This window comes from Dendrobates tinctorius, unplaced genomic scaffold (genome assembly GCF_039654945.1).
Source record: "Dendrobates tinctorius isolate UK_male_01 unplaced genomic scaffold, ASM3965494v1 ptg000039l, whole genome shotgun sequence".
NCBI lineage: Eukaryota > Metazoa > Chordata > Amphibia > Anura > Dendrobatidae > Dendrobates > Dendrobates tinctorius.
The window spans coordinates 15,214,020-15,235,147 of record NW_027361707.1 but is presented as its reverse complement, the minus strand read 5'-3'; the positions used below and the strand labels follow the sequence as shown (position 1 = coordinate 15,235,147).

Here is a 21,128-nt window from a genome sequence, read left to right as displayed (position 1 = left end):
TGAACTATTTTGCCATCAATGTTCAATATGTTTGTGAAAACAAAGAAATTGTTACAAAGACACTGGAGGTAAAAGATACAAAAGCTCATCACAGCAGCCAGTTTCTCCAGGCCTTAGTGGAAAAAGTTCAGCAAGATTACGAACTCAAAAAAGAACAGGTTCTTGCTATTGTAACGGACAATGCTTCAAGCATAAGTACAATTAAATTGATGAATGAGAATAATGAACAACAGCTAGAAGAAAATTTAGGATTCAGTATGTTTGAGATGGAAGGCCACAATGCTGTTCATGAAACTGAGGAACAAACAGATATTACAACAGAAGAACAGCAAAATTATACTGTAGAAATAGATGATCTTGTTGAAGCTGCTTCAAAACACTTTCATATTCATCACATGCGCTGTGTTCACACGCTGCAGCTGGCAATAAGAGATAGTCTGCAAGAGGGACATGCTGGAAATCTGATTGGAAAAGGGAGGGAAATGGTTATTGCTACCAGAACCCCTTAAATTGATTCCATCTTGAAGAGACGTGCTGGGAAAGGCGCAATAGTCGATCAAGCCACTCGGTGGGGCAGCACTTATTTAATGATTGAATGATTGCTTGAAATAAAATCGTTTCTAATAGATATGGCGAACCCTCAGGTAACTCTAAATGAAGGTCAATGGACACAGGTGGCTGAACTGAAGGAAATGCTTAATCACCCATTTACCGTGACTAAAAAATGACAAGCTGAGGATTTAACTTCTGGCATTTTCATAAGGGAGTGTAAGAACTTGCTATTTTGCCTGTCCCAAAGAGGAGGTTTAATCGCAGATGGCATTTCTGCTTAATTGAAACCAAGAGACACAGCTATTGGAAAATAAAATATATTTTTTCTGGCAGCTGTTTATGTGGACCCAAGTCATCGTATACTGCTTGATGATCAACAGCTTACTAAAGGAAAAGAAGCTCTGACTGAGGTAGCAGTTAGGATGAGTGGCCTACAGGGGGACTGCCAGGGCAAGAGGACTCGGGTCCTGACAGTGCTACTGCTGCCATATCTTCATCCTCATCAGATGAGGAGTTTGACTTTGACAAGTATTTGGATGACATGGAGCAGGCAAAGCGTCGTTGCAAGGAAAAAGATTTCACTCCGTCTCCTATAGCAGCAGATTGACCATATTTCAGCAAAATGTTTCTCTTGCTCTCAAAGAAATAGAAAAATTCAACCGTTCATCAAAACTGACTGTGCATGAGGCAATTCCTTTATACTCGGAAATTGTTGGAGATGTTCCCCATGTGGTTACGGCTTTGCCTCCAACCCAAGTTAGTGTAGAGAGGTTGTTCTCTAGCCTTAAAATTATTAGGTCAGATTTGAGGTCATCTATGAAGGAGGATCTGATGGAGGCAATTCTATTTCTTAGAACAAATTCACAAACTGTAGAAATGTTATTTAGTACGTTTTGTTGAAAATTGTTTTTTGGCAATTACATAGTTTATTACATAGTGAGATATATATTCATTCGATATTATACAGTGTATTACATATTTACAATTTATTAGTTTTTTGTGTTCTAAAGTTGTATTCCAATAAATATATATTATGTTCTATCTAAATATCTTGATTCTTGTATCATAAAAATGATTAAATGTCTGATGTTCACATTGTACTACAATAAATTTTTCACTTAAATATAAGCAATATATGTGGGAGTCGGTGTAAGGGAAATTGAGGAGTCGGAGTCGCAGGTTTGGCTTACCAACTCCACAGCCCTGGTTGTGAACCATCCTAGATATTGGGAATTATTTCAGCTACGCGATCAAGGGAGGAAAAATTAGTCCAACCCAGAGGGGCGGTGGCAAATATGGGAGGGGCGAGCTAGGGGTTAAAAGCTAGCTACACACCTTTAGCCTTTGTCTTTGTTCTACCATGGAAGCCGGGCCACGTCACGTGTGGAGACAGATCAGCAACTAAAAAGGTGCCTGTGGATACGAGAGCTTCCCCTCATCCACAAGTGATGATAAATGGTACCGTGACACATCCAGTCAACTGCTATCCCCAACCTGTACTCTACCTTTATCTGTACTTCTGGCTGTATTTTCTGTATGTTACTCTGTATATATTTGTAGTATCTAGTGCGCCTTTCGGCAATTAAAATATCAATTAATTTTGGGTTGCTCTTTTATCTCGAAACCCGATTTCCCACGTCTGACTCCGGCTAGTACTTATACGCTACCTGGGGTTGTTAACGGACCGGGCTGATATCTAACGAGGAACTGGTGGCAGTGTACCATTCTGGTGTTATTGGGGGATCCTAGCAGTGACTGATCGAAGGTATATATACATATACAGTACAGACCAAATTTTTGGACACACCTTCTCATTCAAAGAGTTTTTTCTTTATTTTCATGACTTTGAAAATTGTAGATTCATTCTGAAGGCATCAAAACTATGAATTAACACATGTGGAATTATATAAGTAACAAAAAAGTGTGTAAAACAACTGAAAATACTGTATGTCTTATATTCTTTGCACACTTTTGGCATTCTCTTGATGAGCTTCAAGAGGTAGTCACCAGAAATGGTTTTCACTTCACAGGTGTGCCCTGTCAGGTTTAATAAGTGGGATTTCTTGCCTTATAAATGGGGTTGGGACCATCAGTTGTGTTGTGCAGAAGTCTGGTGGATACACAGCTGATAGTCCTACTGAATAGACTGTTAGAATTTGTATTATGGCAAGAAAAAAGCAGCTAAGTAAAGGAAAACGAGTGGCCATCACTACTTTAAGAAATTAAGGTCAGTCAGTCGGAAAAATTGGGAAAACTTTGAAAGTGTCCCCAAGTGCAGTGTCAAAAGCCATCAAGCGCTAGAAACTGGCTCACAAGAGGACTGCCCCAGGAAAGGAAGACCAAGAGTCACCTCTGCTACAGAGGATAAGTTCATCTGAGTCACCAGCCTCAGAAATCGCAGGTTAACAGCAGCTCAGATTAGAGACCAGGTCAATGCCACACAGAGTTCTAGCAGCGGACACATCTCTACAACAACTGTTAAGAGGAGACTTTGTGCAGCAGGCCTTCATGGTAAAATAGCTGCTAGGAAACCACTGCTAAGGACAGGCAACAAGCAGAAGAGACTTGTTTGGGCTAAAGAACACAAGGAATGGACATTAGACCAGTGGAAATCTGTGTTTTGGTCTGAGTCCAAATTTGAGGTCTTTGGTTCCAACCACCGTATCTTTGTGCGACGCAGAAAAGGTGAACGGATGGACTTTACGTGCCTGGTTCCCACCGTGAAGCATGGAGGAGGAGGTGTGATGGTGTGGGGGAGCTTTGCTGGTGACACTGTTGGGGATTTATTCAAAATTGAAGGCATACTGAACCAGCATGGCTACCACAGCATCTTGGAGCGGCATGCTATTCCATCCGGTTTGGGTTTAGTTGGACCATCATTTATTTTTCAACAGAACAATGACCCCAAACACACCTCCAGGCTGTGTAAGGGCTATATGACCAAGAAGGAGAGTGATGGAGTGCTACGCCCGATGACCTGGCCTCCACAGTCACCAGACCTGAACCCAATCGAGATGGTTTGGGGTGAGCTGGACCGCAGAGAGAAGGCAATAGGGCCAACAAGTGCTAAGCATCTCTAACTGTTGGAAGACCATTTCTGGTGACTACCTCTTGAAGCTCATCAAGAGAATGCCAAGAGTTTGCAAAGCAGTATTCAAAGCAAAAGGTGGCTACTTTGAAGAACCTAGAATATAAGACATATTTTCAGATGTTTCACACTTTTTTGTTAATTATATAATTCCACATGTGATAATTCATAGTTTTGATGCCTTCAGAGAGAATCTACAATTTTCATAGTCATGAAAATAAAGAAAACTCTTTGATTGAGAAGGTGTGTCCAAACTTTTGGCCTGTACCGTGTGTATATAAATATGTGTGTGTAATATATATAATATATATCTGCAGTGAGGGAAGCATATACATCACCGGTCCCAGGCCGGGAATATGAAATATATATATATATATATATATATATATATATCTATCAAGAAAAAAGGGCAGCACTACCAAAATAATACAGCAGGTGCAAAACCTGTTCAGCAGAGTCCAAACAGCCAAAATGACAAAAGGGAAAAAAAAATAGGCAGCACTCAAATTAAATGTGGAAAAAGTGGATACTTTACTGATCCTCAGGTGGCAACGTTTCAACGGTGACCCGTCTTTGTCTAGCCAGACTTGACAAAGACGGGTCACCGTTGAAACGTTGCCATCTGAGGATCAGTAAAGTATCCACTTTTTTCACATTTAATTTGAGTGCTGCCTATTTTGTTTTCCAATATATAGAAATCTATTAAGCCTATTTGGCATCGCTGCTTCTGGAAAACTCTGATTTATCAAAATATGGGATAATTTAACCCAATTTGGTAAATGCCGTAAATAGAAAAAAAAATAAAAACGCCCAAATGTATTTATTTTTATTTATTTATTTATTTTTTTTTTGTATTCTTTGCAAAGCTGTCAAAAATGTTTTAAAATTTCATATTTGCCCCAAAATATTTTTGCAAATTATTATTATTATTTTTTTTTTTTTAAGGATTTTAAAGGTGATTTTTGTTCTTTGTTTTTGGGAGCAGAATTCCCTTCCTGCAAAAGCATAAGTCATTACATTTGAATTTATGCACTGTTAAGTCTTGTGTCTGGCAGCGCAGACTTTTAAGTTGATATTTGATTTCCTACAAACTCCTTAAAAAAAAAAAAAAACGTCTTGGGTCATTGTTGTGTCTGCTGTACGTTCCCACACTGTCCAGCAGGTGGCGCGGTGGTAGTATAAATTCGGATATTATCAGGCAACGCTCTGTCGTCCTCCCATATGTTTCTCCTTCAAGTTTAGCTATAGTCATTTACAAAAGTGTTGGCACCCTTCACCTTGTTCCAGAAAATGAAATATTTTTCCCAAAAAATGATTGCAGTTACACGTATTGTATTTTATTATACACATGTTTATTTCCTTTGTGTGTATTGGAACAACACAAACAAAACAAGAGGGGAAAAAAAGGAAAATTTGAATCTATTTTCACCCAAAACCCCAAAACATGACAATATAACACATTTGATGGGCTGTTAAAATTATTTGTGTGCAAAATGTTGATATTTTTGCTTCTTTCATATTTCAATCCCCTGAAATAATATTGCGAGTTGTCATTGGTTTAAAGGGGTTTTCCGCACTGGACCAACCCCTAGTTGTGAGATCAGTGTCTTGGTATTGGATTGGTCACAAAGGGTTTCAATAAAATTAGTGTTTAGTCAGCATCGGAGACAATGATGATTCTGTCACAACTGCTGCACCCAGTACATTAAGTGACACATCGTTGGAATCAGGGTTTCTGCCCCTACATCATGCTGCTGTCTGATTACATAGCAAAAATCAATTGGATTGTTCAGGCTTGCATTCTATATGACTACAGATGTATGAATCCCCATACTGTGCACCAACAGGATTCTCCTGTGCCGGCGCTGGGAGCAAGTATATGATTTGCACACTCCGACTAGACATGTCAATTCACTTGTATTGAGCGAACCTGTGCACGTCTAGTCTGCAAGTGACCACATGTATGAAAGCCACTTACTTTGGTCACGTGACCACCCGATCCCAACACTGGAGAAAACGGACAATGCGCACTGAGGATTCACAAGTCTACATTCCTGTAGAGTGACTACAGACATGAACCCCAACCCTGGACAACCCCTTTTAAGGGAAAACCTATGACCTATTCTTTGTATAGTAGAGGGGACGACACAGGAATTTACTGATCCTGGAACCCTTTGTGGTGCGCCACCCCCTCTGGCTCTGTGCTCGCTTTGTTCTTAATGCCATATTATATTTTTGTTAAAAGGGTTTTCCACTCTCAGGAAAGTGGTCCCCAGATGCTCTAAAATACCAAACAGAGATGCTCACCTTGCCCAGGTCTAGTGCTGACTACCCCGAAGCTGCTCAGGTCTTTTTGACAGCAGCGGTGACGCAACATTGATGTAGCCCATCCCTGAGCTTGGCAGTTGTGCCCAGGTAGACTCAAGCAGCGCTGGACAGGAGTTGCTGGGAATGGGGCAGGAGCACAGGAGGCTAAATACCTTCTCTCCTTTAGTTATTTTGGAGCGCTTAGCGTCCACTGGATCTTAAAGCGGAAACCCCCTTTAAATATGGGAGCCATTTTTTTTTCTTCCTCTGCCAAGAGCCAATCATGATGCTACAAAAAAAATATATATGGCAAACATAAATGTAGCATTTGTGGTCACTAATGGTAGGCTTCTTTTGCTTTCTTTCTTTTAGCCACGTGTCTAAATATTCCCGCATGACGGACAGTGAACGCGACCAGATTGATCAGGATGCACAGACCTTCATGAGGGCCTGTTCTGGCGCTATCCACGAACTCCGAGCAGAAGGTGAGATCTATTGACTGAAAGTCATTTATTAGTTGGCATTTAATCCCTTAGATTCTGAAGGTGGTAGTGACCGCGGCGTCTACGCTGTTAGGCAGAGGGAGGGATCTCCCCCCGTCACACCATCAATGCCCCCGCTGCTGGATCTTGTGGTGCCGATGGGTCCTCTCTGAAGCCGGAGCTTTGAGTAATTCTCCTCAATCTATTAGATAAGTTTTTCAGAAAGTAAAACTCTTTAAATTAATATGGAGTCTTTTCTAAACAACATATATAATAACGCTTAATATGGGGACAAAGAGTCCCACCAAAAATAGTCAAAACTGCTTCCTACCGCCCCCCATTATCTTCTCTAAAGAAATAATTACTGATTAGTGAGAAATGTGAAGCCCACAATGTCACCACTGAAAAATCTTCACATGTGCCTCACAAACTTTTCATATCTGATACTGGCCTGTAATAAAACTAAGATTATTGGTACTAATAAATGATACCGCGTAAAGATAAGTCGTCTCTAGAAAGAGGAAGAATAGAAAGTTTTTGCTTTTTGGAACAGAAGAAACTTTACTTAATTTGAAATTATCACACCTTCTGTGAAGTGAAATAAATGTATAGTAGATGTACCATGGGGGCCCTGCGTCTGACTCCTTGACGGGGGGGCCCTGCATCTGACTCCTTGACGGGGAGGGCCCTGCGTCTGACTCCTTGACGGGGAGGGCCCTGCGTCTGACTCCTTGACGGGGAGGGCCCTGCGTCTGACTCCTTGACGGGGAGGGCCCTGCGTCTGACTCCTTGACGGGGAGGGCCCTGCGTCTGACTCCTTGACGGGGAGGGCCCTGCGTCTGACTCCTTGACGGGGAGGGCCCTGCGTCTGACTCCTTGACGGGGAGGGCCCTGCGTCTGACTCCTTGACGGGGAGGGCCCTGCGTCTGACTCCTTGACGGGGAGGGCCCTGCGTCTGACTCCTTGACGGGGAGGGCCCTGCGTCTGACTCCTTGACGGGGAGGGCCCTGCCTCTGACTCCTTGACGGGGAGGGCCCTGCCTCTGACTCCTTGACGGGGAGGGCCCTGCCTCTGACTCCTTGACGGGGAGGGCCCTGCCTCTGACTCCTTGACGGGGAGGGCCCTGCCTCTGACTCCTTGACGGGGAGGGCCCTGCCTCTGACTCCTTGACGGGGAGGGCCCTGCCTCTGACTCCTTGACGGGGAGGGCCCTGCCTCTGACTCCTTGACGGGGAGGGCCCTGCCTCTGACTCCTTGACGGGGGGGGGGCCCTGCACTTGTCTTCTTGATGTAACCCTGAATCGCGTTCGTTTCGGTGAAACGCCCGTCATAATTTGTAATCATCCGTATGGTGATCCTGCCCATTTCTGCTGCAGCACCAGTTGGAACCCCATTCTCTAGACCATGGACATGCCATAGAATGCCTCTTTCATCTGCATTTCTTACAATTGACATAACCTATTTTCTAAGGGGAGAAAAAAAAATGCTTCCATAATTTAGTTTGACTATTTTTGCCACATGGAAAGAGAAGGTAATCTTGCCCTAAGTGATTACCAGTTTGCAGGATTTTCTGCATATTTTTCAGAAACCCTGCAAAAGAACACAAGGGTCCGCTGCCATTTTCAGTTGGAGGATGTAGGAAAGGTGAGGAATTTTTAAAGGGTGTTGTTCCACATCGTGGAGAGGGCGTCCCCCCAGCTCAGAGCCTGAGCAGTTTGATGAAAACAATTTCACATAGAGCAGTACAAGGGCATCCGGGCACGGTGGGTCGCACCAAGCAATCTTGGACTGTGTTTTGTGAACAGTCTTCCATAGTAATAAGCAGTTTGGTCTAAGCGATGCGGTGTCCTTAGGTGTAACCCTCCGTCTTCCGCTGTCCTATCTGTATTCCACTCATGTAACTACATAGTAATGAGAAGATACTGACTGATACGCCCCGCGTCTTCTCACTCATGCAGATTTATTGCTCTTTTGCTATTTTCATATTCTGGTTTAATAGATTTGTTGGTTAACACCGAGAAAATGAAGACAGAAAGATCTATCTGAGCACATTCGGAGGGCCGGCTTTGTGTGCAGTATGTGAATGGGCAGAAGAGGCAGTTGGCTTGGGCACCTTCTGCCCCCTAAAATCTAGGTTCATGACTTTCATCAAAAGACCACCATAGCTCAAGGGCCTAGTTAATTTTTCGATCCCACTATAGTATAGCAAAATTATTTGTAGGACCTTGGCTCAGTATACGCGTTGGTAGTCCATGGCTGCCAGACCGTGCAGTGCAACCTGCTCCCACCTGCTGGCATCCCCAGCACCACTTCTGATTACTAGGCTTGGAGAGGGCTAATGCATGCATCACTCCACAACGATGACATCACAGAGCCAATTAATTAGAGGTGGCGCCAGGGATGCTGGTAATTCGGGGGGGAGGTTCGAAGGGCTCTAGTCCAGCAAACCCAGACTACCAACTTGCCTGCTAAACCAAAGACCCGCAGTTCTTTTGGCTCATCTCTAGATTAGAACCTGTTTGATAGGATCTACAGTACATGGTGACTTTCCTCATTACATGAAGTAGGTTTTGGGGTGATGTTGAAAAAATGCTGTATTCTAAGACTTTTCAAAAATAGAATTGTTAATAGTTAATTTTTTAACGATTAACTGAGTTCAAAGTTAATGAACAAAAGAGAAATCTGGATCAGTATTTAGTGTGACCGCCCTTTACCTTCAAAACATCATCAGTTCCTCTCAGTACACACCCACAGAGTCAGGGGTTTTGTAGGATTATAGTCAGGTGTATGAGTAACCAGTTATACTGAACAGGTGATAACGATCAACATTTTCATATGTAGGTTGTAAACTGAAACAGAATCGGCTGTTTTGGAGGTTGAAGATTGGGTGTGGATCAGCTAAATTGCCACCATGGTGAGGTTTTGGATGACTGTTTCATGACTCTGGTCATACACTGTGGCAAGGCAGAGCACAGTAACAAGACACAAGGTCGTTATACTGCATCAGCAAGGTCTCTGCCAGGCAAAGATTTCAAAGCAGACTGGGGTTGAATGTCTTGTTTAAGCTCTTTTGAAGATGGACCAAGAAATAAGTAACGCCGAGGTCCAGAGACGCAGTGGGCAGCCAGAGAAACCGTGCAGCAGATGAAAGACGCATCGTTCTTCCCTTCAAAATTGGAAGACGTCCAACAGTGCCATTAGCTCAGAACTGGCAGCAACCAGCAGGAGTCAGCTGCACCCATGTACTATTCGGAGAAGTCTGGCCAGAAGTGGTCTTCATGGACGATTTGCGGCCAAAAAACAGACTTTCCACATCAAAACAAGACCAAGTGACTGAACTGTACATAAAAACATCGGAACTGTTGTGCAGAAAAATGGCAGCAAGTGCTCCAGACTGATGAGTCAAAATGTGAAATATTTGACTGTAACAAAAGGCAGTTTGTTGCTTGAAAGCGGCACAATGATGATAGTCTGCAGGTATCAGTGAAGCATGGTGGAGGGTCCTTGAACGTTTGAGCCTGCATTTCAGCAAATTGAATTGGGAATTTGGTTGGGATTAATGCTGAGACATACAGGAAGATTTTCCATCATGTAATACAATCAGGTAGGCGTTTGATTGGCCACAAATTTATTCTGCAGCTGGAAAAAAACAAACATACAGCCCATGTCATTAAGTACTATCTTCAGCAAAAAGAAGAACATAGAGGCCTGGAAGTGCTGAATGACCCCACAGAGCCCTGATCTCATCATCAATCAGTCTGTCTTGGATTACATGAAGACACAGAAGGATTTACAAAAGCCTCATCCACAGAAGATCTGCGGTTAGTTCTCCAAGATGTTTGGAACAACCTCCCTGACGAGTTCCTTCAAAAGCTTTTCATGTGACCGAGAAGAACTGATGCTGTTTTCTCTGGAAATCTGTGGTCACACAAATGGATTTTTTTTAATTCATTTTACACTTTGTTACTTGATAAACTATTAACACCTCCATTTTAAATCATTCTTACTTTGCAGCATTTCTCACCTTTCCCTAGAACTTTTTACATAGACCAGTTGCACGGCTAAATAACAAAAGTGATTGAGGTTGTATTGCAGCTTGGAAGTTGCTGACCCACAAGTCGTCACAAATCTAAGCCTTTTGGACATACCTTCTCCTTCATTTTGGTGCAGTGTTGCAGCATTTTTGTTTTTTTTTTTTTTTTTTTTTAGGCATGTGTTGTGGTTAGTCTACGTAGCCTTAGTCTTGGAGATCAGCAGAGGTCCAAGCTTATTAGAGCCTGGCATTTTATACGGGTGGTCTGAATGAAAACCCTTACATGTCCCTAAAGCCCCCTTCTCACATAGCGAGATCGCTGATGCTTCACCGATTTTGTGACCCAACAGCGATCTCGCTACATGTGACACATAGCGGCGACCCCCCCCCACTGGATATCGCTGATCATGCTCGAATGTCCTGGGCCATTTTTTCATTGTCGGCGTCCCGCTGGCCAGCATGCATAGCTGTGTTTGACCCGACAAGCGACATCGTTGGCGACGCAGAACTCGGGGACGCAGGCTGGAATCGTCTGAAAAGCTGCTGTGTGACAAGGTACCAATAACTGCCGAGGATCGCTGGATGATTGCTGCGTCACTGAAGAGATCTGCCTATTTGGCAGCTTAATAGCGACCATTTAGCGATGCACCAGCAATCTACCAGGTCGTATCGTTGTCGCGATCGCTGGTGTGTCGCTAAGTGAAACGGGACCCTAAGTGTTTAAGATTGACTCTTGATAAAATAGGTGCTGCTCTGGCTGTCCGTGCACCATGTACCGTCATAGATTAGAGCCTTAATTTCTGACCTCAATTATAGTACATTTTTCTGGTCCTGGAACCCCATTTAAGCTTCATCAAATTTTTTTAGAAAATTGACATGAGCAGGAAAAAAGGGGGATAAAAAAGTTAAAAATGTGTGCACAATTATCCATGCATAATATCTCATGTTCCATAATTTTTGACTTAGAAATAAACACCAGAAAACTTGCATTTATGGGAATGAAAATTTCCTCCATTGATGCTACCGATTATGGTCTTTTAACGCCTCTCCTTGAAATATTTGGGTGGGTTTTCCATCACTGATTTTTGTTTTTTCCATTCATTTGGCAGGATAAATGATACATGATCACCTTCTAGAGATATTTGGGCTGCATTCATGTCCTCTACATTTTTCTATCAAACATTGGAGACGTTACATTCACTGTGCCGTAGGGCAGGTATAATAAGACTGATAATTAGGACTGCTAATTTCTCAAAATTTCGATCCAGCCGAGTCTATTAGGAGTAATCCAGTGTGCTGGAGTTAGTAATCGCTGATAATAAGATTTCTATCATTCAGAACGGATAGGTTACCTTCATATGTCGCCCTGTAAGACTTGGTTACAGCAGCTGCACAGCTGGAGTCCAGACGTACCATCCCCTTACCGATATAATATTGCGTAATCTCATAAATATGGGTTATGCCACAGAAAGACTACCTCTCCTGCATGCAAAAATGAGCGTTGTAAAACCCCTAAAAGTCTGGACCTACGTTTGATTTAGGCACAAAAATGCAACATAATCTGTCATTTATAAAATATATCCACAAATATCACTCCGATAAATCTATGTACATATGTTTTTTTTCTGCAGCCTGTAAGGAGACCATTTCTACCCAAGTCAAGGAACACCGACTGGCCGTCCTGGACTTCATTGAAGACTATTTAAAAAGTAGGATCATTCATCAGACATCTTTATGTAAAGTCCTCATTAAAGGGGTTGACCCGCAAATAAACATGTACACACACTTAACTTTAACCAAGGTTTCAAACATTAATTAACCTGTTAGGCTTATGGCTTGTCCACTATCATCGTTGGGAAAGGCCAGGTGATGCAATTTTCCCAGCTTTATAAAAACCCAGCTGCCTAGCACTCTGAAAGTAAAAATGGTGGAGGCCCACAAACCAGGAGAAGGCTATAAGAAGATAGCAAAGCGTTTTCAAGTTGCCCTTTCCTCAGTTCGAAATGTAATTAAGAGATGACCGTTAACACGAACAGTGGAGTTCAAGATAAGGTCTGGAAGACCAAGCAATATTTCAGTGATGGCTACACGTAGGATTGCTAGCGAGGCAAATCAGAACCTCCACTTGTCTGAAAAAGACCTTCAGAAAGATTTAGACTCTGGAGTTGTAGTACAGTGTTCTACTGTTCAAGGACATCTGCACAAATATGGCCTTCATGAAATTCATCAGAAGAAAACCTCTCCTGCATCCTCACCATAAAATTCAGCAGCAGAAGTATGCAAAATAGCATCTAATCAAGCCTGATGCATTTTTGAAACAAGTCCTGCAGACCGATGAGGTTAGAGTAGAACTCATTGGCCACAATGATCAAAGGTTTGTGGGGGGGGGGGGAGGCCACAGAATTTCAGGTAAAAAAAACATCTCGATAACCATTAAGCATGGGGGTGGATCCGTCATGCTTTGGGGTTGTGTTACAGCCAAAAGCACTGTGAATATTTCACGGGTAGAGGGAAGAATAGTTTCAATGAAATTTCAACAAATTATTGATGAAAACATCTAGACTACTTGGTGCTTACAGATGCACAAATCTATGGGAGATAAATATCTGTCCATTTGTTGCTTCTTTATAAACATTTCATAGTGATCTAATCCTGAGCTCGCGCTTTTATGTTTCTTTATAGGAGTTTGTAAACTGTACTCCGAGCAGCGAGCCATCCGCGTGAAACGTGTGGTCGACAAGAAAAGATTGTGAGTATCAAAGATGGTAAACGTTTGCAGCCACAACATTATACGTGACCCAAAGATCCATGATTACTAGTGATGAGAGAGTTTGCTCGGGTGTCCTCCGAGTATTTTGGTGTGCTCGGAGATTTTGTTTTCCTCGTCTCAGCTGCATGATTTGCGACTTTTAGACAGGTTGAATACATGTGGAAATTCCTAACAAACAGGCATTCCACGCATTTATTCAGCCTGTCCAGCAGCAGCAAATCATGCAGCTGAGACAACGAAAACCAAATCTCCGGGCTCGCCAAAATACTCGAAGGACACCCGAGCATGCTCGGAAAAACCCGAACGAGTATACTCGCTCATGACTAATGATTACCCCTCACAATGGTGCCTGGCATGCAAGTGTACAGTCATTTGATGTGTTGAAAACAGGAAAAAATGGGCAACTTTGGGATGTAAATTGTGATAACTAGAAGATTGGGTCTGAACATCTCCAAAATGGAAGATCTTGTAGGGTGTTGTTAGTATGCAATGGTTAGTACCCCCCAAAAGTGGGTCAAGGAAGGACAAACTGTGAATCCGCACCCGGGTCATTGCCCCCCCGAGGATCATTGAGGTACAAGTGACAGAAAATGTAACACTGACTGTGATGGAATGGAGCACTTAACACAACTCCTCTTCCCTGGTGTGGAGCTGGATAGCTGCAGAACCGTGCGAGTGCCCATGCTGACCCTGTCCACCTCCCAGGACTGTAAGGATCTGCTGCTGACATCTTGGTGCCAGTTCTCAGGGGACCCCTTTGGAAGTCTTTTGAATATGGTTATTTAGATCAGTGTTCCCCCAACTCCAGTCCTCAAGGCCCACCAACCGGTCATGTTTTCAGGATTTCCCTTGTGTTGTACAGGTGATACAATTGAGGACTGGAGTTGGGGAACACTGATTTAGATCCATTATGGTGGCACAAAGGAGACTCACGGTAAATTAATCCTTGTGCCTCTCTCTCTCTCTCTCTCTCTCTCTCTCTCTATCTCCTCCCGTCCCCCAGATCTCTCTCTCTCTCCTCCCGTCCCTCAGATCTCTCTCTCTCCTCCCGTCCCCCAGATCTCTCTCTCTCCCCTCCCGTCCCCCAGATCTCTCTCTCTCTCCTCCCGTCCCCCAGATCTCTCTCTCTCTCCTCCCGTCCCCCAGATCTCTCTCTCTCTCCTCCCGTCCCCCAGATCTCTCTCTCTCTCCTCCCGTCCCCCAGATCTCTCTCTCTCTCCTCCCGTCCCCCAGATCTCTCTCTCTCTCCTCCCGTCCCCCAGATCTCTCTCTCTCTCTCTCTCCTCCCGTCCCCCAGATCTCTCTCTCTCTCCTCCCGTCCCCCAGATCTCTCTCTCTCTCTCTCCTCCCGTCCCCCAGATCTCTCTCTCTCTCTCTCCTCCCGTCCCCCAGATCTCTCTCTCTCTCTCTCCTCCCGTCCCCCAGATCTCTCTCTCTCTCTCTCCTCCCGTCCCCCAGATCTCTCTCTCTCCTCCCGTCCCCCAGATCTCTCTCTCTCTCTCTCTCTCTCTCCTCCCGTCCCCCGGATCTCTCTCTCTCTCTCTCCTCCCGTCCCCCGGATCTCTCTCTCTCTCTCTCCTCCCGTCCCCCGGATCTCTCTCTCTCTCTCCTCCCGTCCCCCGGATCTCTCTCTCCTCCCGTCCCCCGGATCTCTCTCTCTCTCCTCCCGTCCCCCGGATCTCTCTCTCTCCCTCCTCCCGTCCCCCGGATCATCATACCTGTCTGCGTCTCTCGCCCTCTTTGCGGTCTGGCTCCTTTGAATCTTCACGACACCGTATCCGGCTGTGCACATACATCCGGTGTCAGCACTGCACGCCGCATCCGGCAGTACGGCTTTTCACCGCACGGCGCCGGAACACAAAAGACGGATGTCTGAAAGTAGCCTAATCTAATCAGAAAATAACCTTTGTTTAAGGCTAGTTTCACATTAGCGTTTTTTTGCGCAGCGCATCGTGCGCATAAAAAACGCAAAGAAAAACGCAAAACAAACGCGCGTTTTTTTTACGTCATGCGCACGCTGATGCGTCAAAAAAACACAGCGTTACTTGCGTTTTACATGCGTTTTTGCATGCGTTTGCGTTTTTTTATGCACATGCGTTTTTAGGTGTGACATTTTTTCCATTGTCTAGAGAACATTCTAGACTTGTTTCACTCAAAAACGCATGCGCAAAAAAACGCAACCGTGCGCAAGACCATGCGCACGCATGCGTTCCCATAGACTTCAATGTGTTGTTTTTGCGCATTCCGTGCGCAAGCGTGCGCATGCGTTTTTTTTGCCGAGACAGGGCGCACCAAAAAATGCAACATGTTGCATCTGGCGCGCCTGGCAAAAAGACAAAAAAAAAGCATGCGCACGAAAACGCAAGTGTGCGCAAGACCATGCGCACGTCATGTTAAACATAGGTGCGCAGTGCGCATGCGCACGGGTGCGCACGATGCGCTGCGCACAAAAGCGCAAATGTGAAACCAGCCTAAATCAGTTTTTTTATGTTTAAGTGTATTTTTTTTTTTTTTAAGTTTTGCATATCCCTATCTACAGCATATCTAAAACTCTGAAATCTTGCAATTCTCACACTTGTCACTAAGCCTAAGGCCGGAATCACACATGCAAGAAACACGGCCGAGTCTCGCATGTTAATACCCGGCATTCAGATTGGAGCATGCGGCCGTAAGCAATACATGCAGCTGAACGCTCCTGTCCGAGTGCCGGTGGCAGTGCCGGGTATTAACCTGCGAGACTCGGACTGATTCCTCCTTTATGCAGAAGACTTTTCAGCAATCTCCTTGCCATCACAGACAGGGTTACAATGAAAGATGACAGCTCTCCATGCAGGATCCATCATTAACAATAGGTGATGTCACAGCTCACCTCCTCCCTGCAAAATTACCTTTGCCCAGATTGGAGCATGCTCAGTTTCTACTTCTCTACTAATAAATAGGGTCTGAGTCATTCCGTTGCTGCTGATGTCCACGTGACGCCTGGTGTGCGTTTCAAATCTGCAGCGTGCTCATGCTTGTACGGATTTCATTCCACACAACGTCTGCTTAATGGAGCAGGGTGAAATCCACAGCCAAATCCGCGAGTAACACGTGGATTTGTTACGGATATGTAACCGAATCCACAGCAGATATTGTCTGCAGTGTTGTTTCCATCCATTTCTGGGTGTTTCTGAAGTATTTTTGGGGTCATTGTCCTGCTGAAAGACCCATAATGTAGGATGCAAGCACAGCTTTCTGACACTGGGCACTGCGGCCCAAAATCCTTTTGTAATCATCAGATTTCATGATGCCTTGCACAAAGTCAAGGCACCCAGTGCAAGAAGCAGCAAAAACAACACCAAAACATCTTTGCACCTCCACCATCTCTGACTGTAGGTACTGTTCTTTTTCTTTGTAGGCCTAATTCCATTTTCAGTAAACAGTAGAATGATGTTCTTTACCAAAAAGTTTTGTCTTGGTGTGATCTGTCCATAAGATGCTTTCCCAGAAATATTTTGGCTTACTCATGTACATTATGCAATAGTTTTCTGGGAGAAATACTTCATTTTCTTCATTTTACATTTCAAGGTTGGAAACCGCAAAAGAGCAAAAAGGTTTACCCATCCAGGCCTCCAGACAAATGTAACACAGGTGCAAGAATACCGATGAAGCAACCGCTCACAGCCTACCAATACATGGAGGGGACGGTTGCCTGGTATGTTAATGCACAATAAAAAACTTGCGCTATTTCAGTGTTAGGATTTAGTGTTAGGTACCCGTAAACGTGGAGACCTTTGGCGCAGGTTACGGGCTCACGTATTTTGGCCAAAATATCAGCTAATACTCCACATTTTTTAGTATGTTTTTGCACTTTTTATTCAGGGTGCAGTTGGGCCCATTTGGTCTTGTAAACTGCGTTGTCTGTTAACATGGCATGCATTTTTATGGCGCTGGGCAGCCCGCCTGAGCTAATAGAAGGCTGGCCTGGATGCTGGGCATGGCCATAGTGTGAACAGCGCCGCATACAAGTTTTTTTATTGTGCATTAACATACCAGGCAACCGCCCCCTCCATGTATTGGTAGGCTGCGAGCGGTTGTTTCATCGGTATTCTTGCACCTGTGTTACCATTTTAATTATATGGGTCCACTGCACCCTGATAGTGCATTTGTCTGGAGGCCTGGACGGGTAAACCTTTTTGCTCTTTTGCTGTTTTCAATTATTGGAGGATATTTAAGTCATCTTTCTTTGCTATTTCAGTTCTACATTTCAAGGTTGCCAACACTTTCGTCCATGTCTGTATATATTAAGTTTGGGTCAGGAAATGCACATCCAGACTGTGCATGAGGTCCGTAATGCGAGCCTGATACATAGACGTCTGAATTCAGCTTAAATGTATGTCACTTTCTTCATGCAACATTTTCTTTTTCCTACAAAGCCGGACTTGTATTGTCCCGAAAAACCCTGTGACATCAGCGTTTCGATGTGTTTTAGGTGATAGTATTTCCTCTCCGGCATACTTATGGCCTTTAATATCGGCTTTTAGCGTTTCTTATAATGTTTCAGATGGAACAAAGTAAACCTATTATCCTCCTCTTTGTTACAGTACACTCACCAGACCATGACGGTGTAAAATAACACATAAAAGATTATTTTTTTTTTTTCTTTCAATAAACGGATATATATTTAACATCAAAAAGATTCCCTCCACAGAACGATGAAATCTGTCTTCTGCCATTTCCCCACCGGGTATAAGAGAAGGCTTAATGTGATAATTAGGAAGGCTTTTATCACGGTAATAGATTTCCTTTGTGCTCGCGCATCACGGCCAGTTTGTTCCTTTTCAATTAAAAACTATTATGTTCCATAAGTGAGATAATAACAATGGGAACGTGCGATCGGAGCTTTAATGGCAAAGTCAATTATTTCCAAAGCTAAATAAATGTGATAATGTAAATCTTTCACTGTTGGGCACAGCTCTTCCAACTTGCCTGGTGATTAAAAAAAGATGTGCCTAAAGTTCCACGTTGATAGCCTTATAAAACCTGCTCCCCAACCTCACTAACACGCTCATCCCACCCCTAACCCATCTCTTCAACCTATCCCTATCTTCTGATACCTTCCCCTCTGCCTTCAAACATGCCACCATCACACCCATCCTCAAAACAAACCTTGACCCAACTGCTATGCCCAGCTATCGCCCCATATCACTGCTCCCTGTTTGCTTCCAAGTTCCTTGAACAGCATGTCCCCGCTCAACTTTCCTCCCACCTCTCATCTAACGCCCTCCTTGACATCCTCCAGTCCGGCTTCCGCCCCCACCACTCCACTGAAACTGCCCTGACCAAAATTACTAATGACTTACTCACAGCCAAAGCTAACAGACAGTTCTTCATCCTCCTTCTCGACCTGTCCTCTGCCTTCGACACAGTCGACCACTGCCTACTGCTACAGATTCTTTCTTCCCTTGGCAACAAAGACCTTGCCCTGTCCTGGATTGCCTCATACCTTTCTGACAGCACATTTAGTGTTTCCCACTCCCACACTACCTCCTCATCCCACCCTCTCTCTGTTGGAGTCCCCCAAGGCTCTGTCCTTGGGCCCCTACTTTTTTCCATTTATACACTTGGCCTAGGACAACTCAAAGTCCCATGGCTTCCAGTACCTCCTGTATGCAAACGACACTCAGGTCTACCTCTCTGGCCCAGATGTCACCTCTCTGCTGTCCAGAATCCCGGAGTGTCTATCACCCATATCCTCCTTTTTCACATCTCGCTTTCTAAAACTCAATGTAGACGAAACTGAACGCATTATTTTTCCTCCATCTCAATTATCTTCCCTACCCAATCTATCTATTATAGTAAACGCTATCACGCTCTCTCCCGCACCTGAAATCCGCTGCCTCGGAGTAACTCTTGACTCTGCCTTGTCCTTCAAACCACACGACCATACTCTTGCCACCATCTGTCTCCTCCAACTCAAAAATATTTCCAGAATCTGTCCCTTCCTCAACCCTCACTCTACTAAAACTCATCATCTCCCGCATTGACTACTGCAACACTCTCCTCTGTGGCCTCCCTGCTAACTCTCTTGCACCACTCCAGTCTGTCCTCAACTCTGCTGCCCGACTAATCCATCTCTCTCCTCGCTACTCCCCTGTATCTCCCCTCTGCAAATACCTCCACTGGCTCCTAATTCCCCAATGAATCCAGTTCAAACTACTAACACTGACCTACAAAGCCATCCACAACCTGTCTCCTCCCTATATCTCTGAACTAATCTCCCAATATCTTCCCACACGTAATCTTCGATCCCCCCCAAGACCTCCTACTCTCATCCACACTTATTCGTTCCTCACACAACCGCCTCCAAGATTTCTCCCGAATATCCCCCATCCTCTGGAACTCCATGCCTCAACACGTCCTATTATCCACCACCCTCGGATCCTTCAAACGGAACCTGAAAACCCATCTTTTCAGGAAAGCTTACAGCCTGCAATGACCATTCTGCCGCCTCACCACCGCCCAAGCTGCCGCCTCATCACCACCAGAGCTGCTGCACCCGCGACCTTCTGTCTCTTCCCCACTATCTCGTAGAATGCAAGCCCGCAAGGACAGGGTCCTCTCCCCTCTGTACCAGTCTGTCATTGTAAATTTGTTTACTGTTAACGATATCTATAATTTTGTATGTAACCCCCCTTTCTCATGTACAGCACCATGGAATTAATGATGCTATATAAAAAAAAAAAAAAAATACGACTGTTGTGCTCGCATAGTTCCCCGTCACGTATTAGTTCACTGTGCAGACCGGATTATAATATGCAGGGGGAAGGGTTAATGCAAAATTAGCAGGTCCGTAGCCGAAATCTGACATAATGCTACGGCGTGCGGAGATATCCTACTCAGGAGCTGGACTCTTTCAAGACACAGGAGATGCCAGCTGTGCTACACAGCCAGCACTTGACTCGTATCGGCAGCGATCGGAGCTCCAGCTGCTGCTGTTTTTTCCTGTTTTCAATCTGATAGTTGCTTTCAGGTGGCCTGTTTCTGGCAACACATCGCTTCAGACGGCCATCATCTAATGCCCTCTCCCTGCGACTTGATCACCGGATGCCGATAAGTTGTAGTGGAAGATTTGGGGGCCTGCTGAAGATCACTGTCACCATTTTCTTGCTAATTCTATACTATGTCACTTTTGTGGTAACCAAAAAGTAAAATAAATAATTGGTACCACACAATGGTATATCAATAATAAAATCTCATCCTTTATTATGACATTTAAAACAAAGTATACAAAAAAGATGCTGGAAAGAGAGGAGGGACTAACAAACCACAGAAACTCCCACTACAGCAATATAACTAATGTCAAAGACATCCACACAATATAATACTATGACAGTGTTAGATATACATGGAGAAACAAGCACCCACAATACTTCTTAATAATACGATTGCCCACCAAGGGTATACCTAATTAGAGATTTTTTGGTGTGTAGCTATCTTCCTAAATGCCCTCTTGATAACGCAATCCTTATGTATAGTAGGGAAACGTGTGGTCAATGATGCTTAATACATACCAGTGTCAGCTGGTGGAGATTCCTGGATGTCCCTCTGCCCCGACGCGCGTTTCGCACAGCTTCTTCAGGCGTATTGCAGTATCCAGAACGGTTGATCCAAAGCCTTCAGGATACCCAAGAAAAGTCAATATATAAAAATATATAAAGTTTGACCCAGGTCTGTGGAGTCTGAGTCGGAGCCCATTTTGGTGGCGTTGGTGTCGTGGAAATTGAGGAGTCTGTGTCATGGAAATTGAGGAGTCGGAGCCCATTTTGGTAGCGTTGGTGTCACGGAAACTGAGGAGTCTGTGTCATGGAAACTGAGGAGTCGGAGCCCATTTTGGTGGAGTCGGTGTCATGGAAAT

At 44.2% G+C, this 21,128-nt stretch overlaps 1 protein-coding gene across 3 annotated transcripts in view; it reads left to right on the top strand.

Moving 5' to 3' along the window:
- STX18 (syntaxin 18) overlaps positions 1 to 21,128 on the top strand; it is a 175,235-nt gene that overhangs the window by 97,294 nt on the left and 56,813 nt on the right. For 2 of the 3 annotated variants that reach the window (XR_012231954.1, XM_073574493.1), the window contains exons 3-5: positions 6,320 to 6,432; positions 12,093 to 12,170; positions 13,144 to 13,210. Coding sequence is in view for 2 of the 3 variants with exons in the window: in XM_073574493.1 (XP_073430594.1) it covers positions 6,320 to 6,432; positions 12,093 to 12,170; positions 13,144 to 13,210 (258 nt within the window). In the remaining variant the exon portion in view is untranslated. The remainder of the gene's footprint in view (positions 1 to 6,319; positions 6,433 to 12,092; positions 12,171 to 13,143; positions 13,211 to 21,128) is intronic. The other variant, XM_073574494.1, reaches the window with a different exon arrangement.